Source organism: Oncorhynchus nerka, linkage group LG20, assembly GCF_034236695.1.
Source record: "Oncorhynchus nerka isolate Pitt River linkage group LG20, Oner_Uvic_2.0, whole genome shotgun sequence".
In the NCBI taxonomy this organism is placed as follows: Eukaryota; Metazoa; Chordata; class Actinopteri; order Salmoniformes; family Salmonidae; genus Oncorhynchus; species Oncorhynchus nerka.
In genome coordinates, this window is record NC_088415.1 from 57,078,301 (window position 1) to 57,092,963 (window position 14,663).

Genomic DNA, 14,663 nt, shown 5'->3' on the forward strand with positions numbered 1-14,663 from the left:
ATACATTTTTCCTGTGTCCCTCTGTGCACCAGTCTTTGTTCTTGTTCTGATATAAGATGTTCTGTGATGTTGTGTAGATTGTAGGGTATGATAGGTGTTTCTGTCTTCTGTAGGCGACAGAGCAGTTTGCTAGTGACATCCTGAGAGAAGCTCTGGCTGGAGCCCACGTAAAATCCCACCAGAACAGGTGAGACAACCTCAGTTTCCCATTACACACTGAGCTGGTATACTAACCACTGAGAATGTATTATATTTGTCCCTATCAAATACACTATTAGGTCAATGAATATCTTCCTGATGTGTCCTCAGGGCTCCCAGAGAGATCACAGCCATAAACATTCACCAGGCGTCCAGCAGCATCCCCACATGTGACTTTCTCACCAACACGCACATGGGCTACATGACCAAGGAGGACTGATTACACACAACCTTATTCACAACCTAACTAAGAACAACGGCCACTCAGACTGAGAGAGATACATGCACACTGGCTACTGGGAATTACCAGGGACCTCACGATACAATATTTATCATGATACTTACGCGCCGATACAATATGTATTGCGATTCTCACAATTCTATATGTATTGCAATTCAATACTGTGATTTCATTGCGATTTGATGTTCGAAACATATTGCTCACCATATGTCTGCTGCCGAGGGACAAGAGAGAGCCATGAGAACGAGTTTTTATCATGGAAATAAAAGTGATGAAAACAAATTGGCTCCCTATTTAAAAAGGAAATGAAGAACAAACTCTGAAGGAAAAATGCTAGAGTTTTGGTGCAGGTTACAAACCGCTAGCGCAATAATAATATTGTGAAATTGTCAAAACGATATGATATATCATCAGAAATAATGTCCCAATATGTAACTGTATCGATATTTCCCCCATCACTACTGGCTACTCACATCAGTCTCACTAGCTGAGAGACGGGCAGTAAGAGCTGCAGAACGAGCATATGGACCTGCCTCTGGGGTTAAACTGAACCGTCGGGCTGGCAGAAGAACTCTCTGACAGACATTGACCACAACAGAGAAACAGTCCGAGCGCTGCAGGAATGCTCTGACCTCCCCTGGAAGACCATCTCACCAACCGACATTTTAAACCATTACTCAGCTACTTTTCATATCTCAGTATCATAAAGTAGAATCAAGAACACAGACAACACCAAACACCTGGGTGGAATTCAGGACTCCACAACCTTCTGAACATTAAGATATGACATGATCTCGAAACCCTTAGCAGAGTCCAAAACGTGCCCATTTCCTCCAATAGTTCTAGAATACTGGACCGTTGGCTTTCATCGTTTTCCAATTCTCAGCGCTGCTCAGGCTATTTCTCCAACCGTCGCCACGTTCAAATGAATAGCGGGAGCCATGTTGGTTGGGAATTTGGGGGGGGGGGGGGGGGGCGCAGTCAGGCTGTGCATCCCCTGCGGATGGTGGTCGTAGATCCAGATGTGTCACAGTGGGCCGCGGGACTATCGCGTCTCTGCGTCTGTGGACTCTGAATTAGCTTTATTTTTTTATGGGGTCCCCACTCCCCTGACATTTTAGTGATAGAAAATGGGGTCCCCGTTGGTATACCGTTGCTTTACTCTATATGACGACAGATCAGTATATCTGTTCTACTCAATAAACAGTATTTATATAACGCTGTGCCCTACTGAATGCGACCCCGGGGATCAATCATAACATACCTGGCATAACCGTTTCTTTCATCATCTGTTTTAGTTTGTATAACTGGTTTACCGGACAGTCAGACTAATGTACTGTATCCACTGACTTAATCACAGCTGGGCTCAGTCTGGTCCCTTTAAAGCACCACACAATGTGAGATAAACCTTGTATTGAACATTGCGGGTCTTAAACATTGTCGAATGCTTCAAAATAGATGTCTATGGGACAGTGTGTCTGGTGTCCTCTCTCTCACCTTGTAACAGGATTATGTGTGAATCAAATGGTTGAATTGTTCTCTCAAATGGCCACAACAATGCACGCCACTAGGCCAAATATGTGCTTTGATTGAAACTAAACACATGTAGGCTGTGCTAGTTTGTTAACGCCATCTGCTCGAGAATGTGCTCGCTGGCCTAATTCAAAGCAACAGTGTAGGTTCCTTTGAAACTGTACCCTATAACTCAAGAAGATGTAAATGCATATCCTCATGAAACTCCGTTGAGATCAAATGGTCGGGAAGTGGATGGAAGTGTCACCAGTAAAACTTCACGATTGACAGTGAGGCACAAGTAGAGCAGAGACTGTGTAGAGTAGAGAATTCTGCTTCGGGACCTTTTAGCTGTCGTGAAGAAAGATCCAGAGAAGTCCGATCCGCAGCCTCGACCATTAAAGTATTGTCTGTCTGACAGTCACAGGGAGGAGAGTAAAGTGGCTTACAGACCTACTGTACATCAGACCAGACAATGACCCCCAATAACAGTCTTAATACCATTGTACTCTTCTGGGAAACAGTGTTCTTTTCATTCAGTCAATTCAAGATTTAGAAATCAGAATGCAATTGGTTCAATTCTTTTCCATGAGGGACTTTAGACTCACAGATTATTTTAAAAACTTGTCCTGAATTGACTGAGTTGAAATGGAACAGGGCCCAATTCTGACTGTTGTGTTTGTGTCTAGACTGTTCTCAAGTGTCACATATCAGCCTGATCACAGATCTGTGTGTGTTTCAGCCGACTAAGCATGTATGCAATGACAACAATAGCCAGAGGAGTCGAGCTGAACATGCACATACAGATCTGGGACCAGGCTAGATGGATATGTCAATGAAGGAGTGCTATAACTTGAAGTGTTGGACAGTAGGGATGGAGGGGCCACATCTGTGTGAGTCCAAGGTTAACGTAGTGTTTTTTACTTGGTCCACTCCCCTCTGGCGTAGGGTTGACCGTCAGTTGTTGGTAAAGTGCATTTGTAATGTTGTGTTTTCGATACAGTATGTATGTCCCTACCACTATGACTGTGTATTTGTGTACATTGTGTGTATGACTGACTCCAGTTTTTGTTTGTTCACTTCATATCAAGCCCCGCTACCAGCAAAGTCATTACTATGGTGTGTTAGAATGTGTTAGTGTGCATTATTTATGTTTTTTGTGTTAGTGTGTGTGTGTTGGGGTAAATGTGGTGTGAATATGGGTGTACTGTGTACCTGTATACAAGAGTGAGAGAAAGTTAAGGTGAATTAATGAAAATATCTTTGAATATGATGCATTTTGGATGTTGTGTGTACATGGTTGTTGGTGGACATTTAGCTTGTGTAGGAGTGAAGATGATAGGTGTTATGTTTCAGTATGAATCTGGTAAGTGTGTGGTGTGCTCACTCTAAACTGAGTGGTCACCTTGCCCGTTTGACCAAACTTTATGTATTGTAGAAATAATATCAATTGACCATTATATTTTCATTTTCCAGTGCACACCAAAAATATGATCAATATTCTTGTATTAAAATGGAAAACTTGTTTATAAAACTGTGGTTGTTTTTGAAGTGACTTAGCGTCTTGTTATCCCCCCTCCGACCCCAGGATGCCCTTTCCCGATTCCCTCACTCCCTCTTCCTCCCTCTATCTCTCTTTCTCTGAGAGCTTCTTCACACTTTTCAAAAAAAATACAGTCGGCTACTCATATTACTCAAATGTAAACTTGCCTACTTGCTACATCTCGCCCGCTTCCTCTGGAAGTAGAGCAGGACACTCGTCCGACCATTGCCGCCCATTGAAACAGACCAGAGTAAACAGAATTGCTTCGTTGAGCCAACATTCCGACAGTATAAATGGTAATTAGCAGAGCAATGTTTTTGAAGCAGCTGAAATGCATTGACATGTTTAGCTGAAATTGCAGTAACAGCCCGTTCCATTCATTTTCTAATAATAATCATATTTAGCGGCTGCTTTAATCCTAAATTCCATCCAGCTATGCATGCATATGATATCATACGGTTGGCCCCAGTTGGAATCAAACTCATAGCCCTTGGCGCTGCAAGTGCCATGCTCTACCAACTGGGCCACATTTTCTCCACCTCTCCCTCTCTCCTTTTAGCACAGCCTGTGTGATAGGGCTGCAGTAGATTTTGAGAGATTACAGGGTGCTGGACTGAGTAGGCTTTGGTGGGATGGTGGAATCAGATGGCACTACTTTACATTCTCAGTGTGGCTCAACTCCCATGCCTCGCTCCCTTTTTTTATCCGAAAGGATGGCAAAGGATCTGGTTCATTGAGGGATTAAACTTTTTAAGTAGTGGCCTTCTTTGACCCTTGAATATCACTATTCTAGAAGCCAGAAACACAAAGCCGCAGGTCACTGACAGAGCCCACCTTTGGATACATCAGAGGCAGTATTTCTTTAGATAGATAGAGACAGCCAGGTTTCCATGTACTAGCCAGAATGACCCGACATGCAAACATCAGAGAGTGTCATGTTTGTCAACAGATGCTCCTTGTTATCATGTTCTGTGATGGTATCAGAGCTGTGTGACATAATATGGTCATGTTCAGCATCCCTGACTGGCACACATTTGTTCCAATAGTGTTTTGCTCATTACTCTTAGATCAGGTTAATGTTAGTTCAACTTTACATTTTGGTCAGGTTAGATTATATATTTAACTAGGCAAGTCAGTTAAAGAACACATTCATATCCACAACGACGGCCTAGGAACAGTGGGTTAACTACCTTGTTCAGGGGCAAAAATGACCGCTCTTTACCTTGTCAGCTCGGGGATTCGATCTAGTAACCTTTCGGTTATTGGCCCAACGCTCTAACCACTAGGCTACCTGCCGCCCCAGATTAGATTAGGTTTGGTTTCTGTAAGATTTGGTTACTGTAAGGTTAGGGCTGGGATAAAGGGACTGATCTGAAAACGGGGTTATGCATCTGATCCTGTGGACCTTGTGTATAATTTCCAACAGGCTCCGTTAAACGAATAGATTGAAAAAACAGGTACCGAATTCAGTCATACAATGTACTGTAGTATTATGTGTTGTTTTGTTTCATTCTGTGGATCATGTTGATGGACCAGGGAAATGAGTCCTTATTGCTTCCGATTTAGTTGCTGTGAGCATAGATTTTGTCATGAACTGCTTGTACATGCAAAACCACACACACCTCATGGTGCTCCTCCACTGTTGTAAGATGTTACACAAAAGGGGAACAAAGAAAACATGGTGTGCCACTCCAGGGCTCCCGAGGGGCGCAGCAGTCTAAGGCAGTGCTCGAGGTGTCACTACATACCCTGGTTCAATCCTGGGCTGTATCACAACCGGCCTTGATTGGGAGTCCCATAGGGTGGCGCACAATTGGCCCAGTTTCGTCCGGTTAGGGGAGGGGTAGGCCGTCATTGTAAATAATAATTTGTTCTTTAACTGACTTGCCACGTTAAATAGATGACCATTTTTTAAATCATCATCACACTTATGGAGATGCCAGCTGCTCTCTCAGCATGTTCACTCAGATTCAGCTCCATCACATCAAAGGTGTTATAGCACTCACATCACAATGTGTCTAACCCCCTCATGTTCACCCTGTTGGATAATGTGTCTAACCCCCTCATGTTCACCCTGTTGGATAATGTGTCTAACCCCCTCATGTTCACCCTGTTGGATAATGTGTCTAACCCCCTCATGTTCACCCTGTTGGATAATGTGTCTAACCCCCTCATGTTCACCCTGTTGGATAATGTGTCTAACCCCCTCATGTTCACCCTGTTGGATAATGTGTCTAACCCCCTCATGTTCACCCTGTTGGATAATGTGTCTAACCCCCTCATGTTCACCCTGTTGGATAATGTGTCTAACCCCTCATGTTCACCCTGTTGGATAATGTGTCTAACCCCTCATGTTCACCCTGTTGGATAATGTGTCTAACCCCCTCATGTTCACCCTGTTAGATAATGTGTCTAACCCCCTCATGTTCACCCTGTTAGATAATGTGTCTAACCCCCTCATGTTCACCCTGTTGGATAATGTGTCTAACCCCCTCATGTTCACCCTGTTGGATAATGTGTCTAACCCCTCATGTTCACCCTGTTGGATAATGTGTCTAACCCCTCATGTTCACCCTGTTGGATAATGTGTCTAACCCCATGTTCATGTTCACCCTGTTCACCCTGTTAGATAATGTGTCTAACCCCCTCATGTTCACCCTGTTAGATAATGTGTCTAACCCCTCATGTTCACCCTGTTGGATAATGTGTCTAACCCCTCATGTTCACCCTGTTGGATAATGTGTCTAACCCCCTCATGTTCACCCTGTTGGATAATGTGTCTAACCCCCTCATGTTCACCCTGTTGGATAATGTGTCTAACCCCCTCATGTTCACCCTGTTGGATAATGTGTCTAACCCCCTCATGTTCACCCTGTTGGATATTGGTTCACCATCTTAAGAATGAATCTGGTTTGTATGCATAAGGCATCTCCAGAGTAGGAGTGCTGATCTGCTTTGAGATCATGATGAGTGAGATTATATGGGGGGATCCCAGATCAGCACTCCTACTCTGGAGATGCTTTATGAATACAGCTCCTGATCAAATAAAACAGTTCATCATATAGATACTGTAGATATGAGGATGTGTGTAGCAGAAACATCCACATCAATTGGACAAACAGAAGGTAAGAACCTAATATTCTTTTATTGTAATATACTGTACATTATATCATATTTCACTTTTTATTTTCTGAAGCAGATTTACAAAATGAACGTATACACCAGAAACAACTATTTTCTCAATAGTTACCTACCAGTAATTGAATAGAAATCAACACACTTTCTGGACAAAGTGTAGTTTGAGCATACATTTCTTGTCATTTCAATAGATCCAACAGTATGTACAAAAAGTATTTATGAACTTAAATCATTCCAATTCAGCAGGTGCACACACATACCTGTACATACAGTACACACAAACACACATTACAGAGCAGCCGCGTTGTCTTGGAGTGTCCAACGGCAAAAAAGCCTGATTTCAAACTAGTTGGTTTCATGCAAATGACATTTTCATAGCAATAGAACAGAATTGTAAAATGATTTATCTTGTTTTATGACATCTAGTTTCTCATTCACTCTCATCTCTGATTTACTATACTGGACGGTAAGCTAACTTTCCCTTTCTGGTTACATTAAGAAGATGTACATTCCTTTGCATAGATTTTGTTATAGTGTGGAATGGACAGAGAACATTCCCTAATTGGTTCTTTGGACTCCCCGTAACCAGTAGAAGGATTTGGAGAGTCTGTCATATGTTGAAGATTCTGGATCCGCTTTGAAAAACCGCAGAGGGGTTGGGAGAGAGCTTAGTCCTAACCAACTGCTCCTGCAAAAAGACAAACAACACATGGGTTATTCAAAGATGATCACAAGCAATGCAGGTCTTGTGCTGTTCAGATAGGATATGTGATATACACTCAGAGGCCAGTTTATTAGGTACACCACCCTGTTCACGAAAATGGTTCGCTCGTACAGACAGTGAGTCATGTGGCCATGGCTTGCTATATAAAGCAGGCAGACAGGCATAGAGGCATTCAGTTACTGTTCGATTGAACATTAGAATAGGCCAAACTAATTACTTAAGCGACTTTGAGCGTGGTATGATCGTCGGTGACAGGCACGCTGGTTCCAGTATCTCAGAAACGGCCGGCCTCCTGGGCTTTTCCTGCACGACAGTGTCTAGTGTTTACAGAGAACGGGGCGACCAACGAAACACATCCAGTCAGCGGCAGTCCTGTGGACGAAACCAGCTCATTGATGGGAGAGGTTGAAGGAGAATGTCAAGAATCGTGCAAGCTAACAGGCGGGCCACCAACAGGCAAATAATGACGCATTACAACAGTGGTGTGCAGAACGGCATCTCGGAACGCACAACTCTTTGGTTCTTGTCATGGATGGGCTACTGCAGCAGACGACCACACCGGGTTCCACCCATGTTAGCCAAAATCAAGAAGAAGTGGCTCCAGTGGGCACGCATTCACCAACACTGGACAAATGAGGAGTGGAAAAAACATGGCCTGGTCCAACGAATCCCGGTTCCTGTTGCGTCATGCTGATGGCAGAGTCAGGATTTGCCGTAAACAGCATGACTCCATGGACCCACCCTGCCTGGTGTCAACGGTACAGGCTGGTGGCGGTGGTGTAATAGTGTGCGGAAATGTTTTCCTAGCACACGTTAGGTCCCTTGATACCAACTGAGCAATTTTTGAACGCCACACCTTGTGAAATTCACCCCCCTCCGAACAATTCGGGCTGTTCTGGAGGCAAAGGGGGATCCGGCCGGTACTAGATGGGTGTACCAAATAAACTGGGCACTGATGGTACGATAATATGAGAGGTGATTTGTTTGGTTGTGCAGTCATAGTGCATCAGCCCTCCTGTCAGTGGACTGGTAGACATAATTAATCACAGCAAATGCTACTGATGCTACTGTCTGAAAGAACATCCAGCCGGAACCTACATGAATAGAACTTCACTCAACCCTGAAATGAAGTATGCATGCTGCATCCATCAAGTAGCGTGTTCCAGGCTTGATATGATGATTAGATATGGATCTGCCTGTTCCAATGTAGCTGATTAGTAGTGGTACAATGGCCAAACGGAAGGTTTGTTTGGCAGAGTCGTAGTCTGTGGTCTCAGTAGCAGTCTCTTCAGCCAATGACAAATAGGATATGACTACCACTGTATTTGCTGGATGTGAGGCTGTGTCTGTATGTGAAATTTGTCAAACTGCAGCTTCGAAAGAAAGCGTGTGTGTGTGTGTGTGCTTCAGTCTGTTTGCGTATCTGTGTATATGTTCACCTCCTCCCACACACACTCTTTTCCACTCAGTATAGCAGCCAGGTCTGTCTCTCTCCTAAATGAGATTCACGCTGAAATGACTGCAAGCCACTGCATCGCATCACACTGGCAAAATGGCAAATAATCCATTATTTCTCACTTTATCGCTCTCTCTTCCTCTCACCCTTTCCATCCCTCACTCTCTGCTTTTTTCCTTTCTCCCTCCCTTGATATAACCCTGCTGGTTTGGCTCATGACACTGGCTGTTGTCAGACACATCGTGGGAAAAGGGAAACGTTCCAATTCCACCGAACAGGGGAACAGGAACAAGAGAGAAAAAAGAGGAGCGTGACTGGAGGGAGGGCGAAAGGAGAGATGATGAGAGAGAGGAAAGGGGTGCAACGGGAGGTGATTTGCAGGATGCTTTGTGTCTGCACAGTTTGATCCTCTCTTTATGCAGCCCATTGTAATCCACATCCCCATTTCTCCCCTGTTTATCTGTTTCGGTACAAAGTGGGAAAAAAACTCTTTGTATCACATTTAAAAGCTCAGGCAATGTTCTCCACCAGTGCTAAAAACAAGATTCTTAGTGTCTCGTGGGAGAAAACACTCTCAGTAGATGCATTGATGGGAACAGAATTTGATGTCTAAGTGTTTACCAGAAACATTCATGGAGCACTCAGAAAGCTTGCATGTGTTTCAGAAATAAATGGCTTGTCGCCTCTTTCTTAACTGTAAGGGTACTGCTAATTTGAAAAAAAAATATATATATACATTTTTAATCACTCCCTCTCATAATCAAGTTTATTGATTTTGGTTCCAGAGGCATAATGAGGACGACAGTATTAATTCCCTTGATGGGTGCTATGAAAGCGGATCAACTTCTCAGAGGTTTATCAGCACACACTGTAATGGTACTAACCGCTCACTACCTGTATGCATGGCTCTGTGCACTATGCTCTAGTGTTGCCCGCATCCCCGGGGAAACGTTACACAGCTGTGCTTTTGTCTATCCATGACCTTGACGAGTCAATGAAAAAGGTTTCCATTGACCCATCATGTCGATGGACAATACCCTGAGGTCTGTGTCTGTGTTGTGTGTGTGTGTGGTCAGAGAGCTTAGTGGGTTGAGGTGTCAATAATGACTTGGCAGTGTGTGGGGGCTGGGACTGGACCGGATTGTTTCATATAGATCCAATGGCTTCTGCGTCGTGTTGGCAGATCGCTCGGTGACCGATAAAAAGGATGGAGCACTAGGTCGTTGTTTGGGGTTAGAGGGGAGGTATTACTGAAGTTGAAGTTGATTGATGGGTTGGGGTTGGTGTACAGAGAGAGGGTCCAATATGATGACAATAGCCTGTAGTTAGTATCTGATGTCTACTTTTCTGGGCAGGAGACGGGGTTAAATCCTCCGCACCCAATTTGTACAACAGCTCTTACATCGTAGCCTACTGTGGTGTTGTACCTTTCCTGCATGCACCCTGAACACACACATCTCACCCTGTTTTCTGGGCCATGGTTATTAATAGACTATGACCTACAGATGACATATCTCATATTAAATCCTGTGGCCTGTCAAACACTGTTGGACTGGCCTTCTACAACACAGCCGCGTAGGCACAGGTCCACCCAATCAGATTGAACAGAAAAACAAGTGTTCTTTTATTTGTATGCTCTCTACTTGTCAGTGTTCCAAACGGGACATTATTTGTCTTTTTCCCTAAACGTGCAAACGGCATCAGATAGAATGAATAGCAAGCGGTGCACTGGAATGACATTCAGTCTCATGGGTGGCCAACAATAACTAACTGAAAGCCACACCCCCCACAAATATAAGTGCATTGAGGCATATGTCACTGTGCTTGTACAGCTATATGCACCATGCCACTGCCCACTTCATTAGTTCATTTAGTGAATAAAACAGCTCACAATCCACTACCTTTATCACAGTCAACACACCTAGATTTTTAGCTTTAATTAGCATTAAAAATGCTAAATGTTCTCTCAGCCTCATCGCAAAATGTGTAACATAGCATGAGATTATCTATAAAACTGCACATTTTCCTCTCTCCCCTTTGGCAAAATATGTCAAATTGCAGGAAATTAGCTTAAAACAGCAACAATTTCTCTCAGCCTCATGGCAAAATGTGGAGAACAGCATGAGATTATCTATAAAACTGCACATTTTCCTCTCTCCCCTATGGCAAAATATGTCAAATTGCAGGAAATTAGCTTAAAACAGCAACAATTTCTCTCAGCCTCATGGCAAAATGTGGAGAACAGCATGAGATTAGCTATAAAACTGCAAATGTTTCTCTTTGCCCCATGGCAAAATGTGTAGAATTGCAGGAAGTTAGCTGTTTTGTCTGGCTACGCTACTGCTACAACAGAAAGACTATACACTAAAACATGTTCTCCCATGTGATTGGCCAAAAATATGTTTATTTCAACTTGTTATTAAATTGACAACTGAAACATTCCTAGCAAGCAGTGTGCAGGAGTTTCTTCTTTCTCTAATCTCTCTGGCATAGATGACAACGAGTGAAAGCGGAAAAGCCGAGTAAGTCCAGCCCGACCCGTTCTCCTCTACTCTCCGCTGGCAGATGGCACAGAGGAACGTGGGCGGGGGGGTGGCACTAAACCCCTGGAGATTCCCCAAAGAGTTCCACTCCCTGTCACGCTAGGATCAAAACAGGAGAAGAATTATAGTACTGCTCTTTCTCTCTCTTGTCTATATGCATTTCAATCTCTGTCCGTCCGTCCCGTCCCCCCACTCCCTCCCTCTCTCCACACCTGAACCCACTTTGACACACCATCTCAGTGATTGAGGTCTCCATATCCAATTGACCAGATGTCTGAATATGATTGACTTTCTTTTCTCCTCATGTAATGCCTGTTCTAACCAGGTCAATGTCATAAGCCTGGCCGTGTTCGGGTGTTACATAATCATCCGAAACAGCTGGGTCACTTTGAGCAGATTTAGGAGAGGACGGGATGCTGCATCACCTAATTTACTCCCCTTGACTGCAATGTATTGAGAAAAACATTAGCTACTGTGACATTTTACCTCTCTGCAAAAACGTGTCAGGATGACCTTTTCAGGCTAATAATGGGCTGCTCTTAGAGATGCCTCCACTCCACTGGGAACACCTGGTACCTAGCTGGAACAATAGCTATATCCCAAACCATTTCTTTACTCTATATTCCCCATCCAGTGTCTATGTCTTTACCTTTAGCCAGAAATAGTACTTTCTAAGGAATAGGAAATCATCAGAGATGTATATAATGACTTCTATAGGACGAGACACTACCACTTTGCTCACATCAAGGATTCGGCCCATTTGAAATAGCATCGAAAAACAGGATTTGTGCCCTGAAACACACTGTGAAACACAAAAACAGGAGTCCTCTAACCTCTCCCATGGTTCCTATACTGAGGTCAGGTCTCTCTGGCAGGCTGCTCTGCTGGAGGCCGGCGGTGGTGGTGATAGGGGTGGTAGTTGCAATGGAGTAGGGCTGGAGTGGGGTTACGGTGTTTTGGGGGACGGTGGGGGTCAGCAGGTCAGCAGTGGAGGTGCTGGGAGTATGGTCCCTCTGGTGAAGCTCTGTGTGTCTGAAAGCCTCCCCGCCTCCGTTGTAGGCGGCTTGGTAGCTGGTCTCATTAGGGAGGTGGGAGACCCCCGATCCGGGACTGGCATACGGGGCAGGGGGGCGTTGTTTCCTGGTGGTCTTGGCTGGTCTTGCCCCCGTCCACGGCCTGTACTCCTGTCTACGAGGAGGAGAGGATGGAAGGGTAAGAGAGAGCGCTCACGGTCTGCAAAAGTAGTTTTATTTTACAAACACTGCAAACATTTGGCCTTTAGCTTTTTGCTCTTTAAACTGTAGGCTATTTAACATAGAACATTTAGCGATCGAACCAACCAAATGATGAAGGAACCAATCAGAGAGCAAGGTAAGGCATAATGACAGGCTTATCATTGAATGGTAATGACATGATTGGGGCTACAGCAGAGTGGGTAGAGGGGCTCAGGTGGGTTCTGTTAATGGGGCAAACGTTTTCAGTTTAGTGCATCTAGGGAATGAGGATGGTGGCATGCTGTCATCAAAACAAAACAAAAACAGTATTATTCAAAGTTAGCTGCCGCATCAGATTATCATTACATCAGGATCTCAGGCAGAATAGCTTCAACTTGTTTTTTAATGGATTTAAAAATAGAAAAGTGTGTCCAACATGGGAGGGTATAACAAGTGTGTGAGTTTATGAATAATCGAAAGCGTTTTGCTGTGTTTCTACTTCAGCAGCAGCCAATTTTACAGATTAAAGATACTGATTATTTCTGTAGCATGACACTTAATGTATCCAATTTCTTTCGCGCAAACATACACACACACCGAACACAAAGACCTGATAGCAATTTCCGTTGAAAAGGGTATTACATGATTATGCATACTGCAGATTAGATTCAGGACAATGCCCCACTGTACATAATCCAACCAAATGATTTAACGAATTTCAGCGCGTGCATCATTAGCTAATAAATTAAAGCAAACTTGAAGCACACGAATGGAATCGTTAGGTTTGAGCGCAATGGGTTATCAATGTTTTTTTAGTGAGTGAAGAGCTCCAGGTGCTGAAATGAAAGATACACAGCGGTTCTGAAAGAACATCGTCAGAGTGATGGAACCTACCTGTAAGAGCTTTTGGCTGTTGCCGTCCCCTGCTCCCCCCACCTCTGTCTACCCCGCTCCTCTCTCTCCCCCACGTCCCCTCTAGTCTGGCTCGCATTGGGGTTACTGTTCACGGGGCTATCCGAACCAACTTCACCCCCTTTTCCGACATTGCTAATCCAGGGGAAATTCTCCTTCTTCGGAATAGGCCAGGGTTTGTAATCCTGCTTGTACTGGGTGACAGTGGAGAAAGGCACACCGGTTTGTTGGTAGTCCTCCTGGGGTTTGAAGTTGGGCTCCCTCCGGCCCCTCAATGACCTCTGGGTCCCCGGGGCATCTCCCGGTGTCTGGGGGGATCCGCGATGTTCCGTGGTGGAATAGTTGTGCCTCAGAACCCGGTCCGTCGGTACCTGCCTGGTGACGGATTGTACCTCTTGGTCGGTGATGTCCGAGTAGTTCTGTATGGTCAGTGGCACTGAAAGATCGGATTTATCAAACTGGTTCCAGAACCGAGCCAGACAGCACACTCTGCTTATGCACGGCCAAGCCATGGCGATTTGGTTCGAAAAAAAAAGAAAGGCTAATCAAAGAAAAGGGGGAAAAAAGAAAAGAAAATAAGGAAAATTGAAAAAAAAAGATATATATATTTATCAAACGTTAGCTACATTCAGTATGCGCCCATTCCTGCAAACCTTCGCCAGCGTGCTGTCTCCACGCCACCGCTCTGGAATGCCAAGATGGGAGCGGAGCAGCTCGTAAAGTGTCATTGCACATTCTTCTCACGTGGTACTGAAGGCTTCGAGTTGATGCAGAGAAATCTATAGCAAATGATTCATCTGAAGTCCAACAGAGAGAAAAGCTTTGCGATTGCTATTCAGGTCAAGTTATTCCATTACAAATTCAGCAAGAATATGTTATTCTCTGTCATTCCAAAACTGCATCAAACATAATGGGCCCATCATGCACAACCCATTATTAGCCAAGTAATCAAACTCATGGTAACCTATGCTCTCTGAACATAAATCTGAAACTGACATTAGGCTGAGGCTATATGGTCTAAACTTGAAGTATAAAAATAATCATTGAGAGGTCAACCACATCATGGCTCTGACAAGGCTTTATTATAAGGAGTAATTGCAGTCATCTGCTTTTGTGTGTAACCCTCCACATGGCTGCCACGAGACAGCTCTTGCTCATGTTGCCTCTGGTTACCACAGGTAA

General features: G+C 44.2%; 2 protein-coding genes across 2 annotated transcripts in view; one reads left to right on the top strand and one right to left on the bottom strand.

Moving 5' to 3' along the window:
- The window catches only part of yeats2 (YEATS domain containing 2), an 86,242-nt gene extending 82,757 nt beyond the window's left edge, over positions 1 to 3,485 (top strand). Inside the window, exons 29-30 of the mRNA XM_065005646.1 lie at positions 114 to 187; positions 310 to 3,485. Coding sequence (XP_064861718.1) covers positions 114 to 187; positions 310 to 418 — 183 coding nt within the window. The 3' untranslated portion in view covers positions 419 to 3,485. The remainder of the gene's footprint in view (positions 1 to 113; positions 188 to 309) is intronic.
- A 3,156-nt stretch (positions 3,486 to 6,641) lies between these two features.
- Positions 6,642 to 14,201, bottom strand: map6d1 (MAP6 domain containing 1). Its single transcript, XM_029623224.2, has 3 exons — positions 13,464 to 14,201; positions 12,189 to 12,543; positions 6,642 to 7,320 (listed from the first exon to the last, which is right to left on the bottom strand). The coding sequence occupies exons 1-3, from the start codon at positions 13,991 to 13,993 to the stop codon at positions 7,243 to 7,245; spliced, it is 963 nt and encodes a 320-aa protein (XP_029479084.1). The 5' UTR covers positions 13,994 to 14,201; the 3' UTR covers positions 6,642 to 7,242.
- Positions 14,202 to 14,663: the final 462 nt, after the last annotated feature.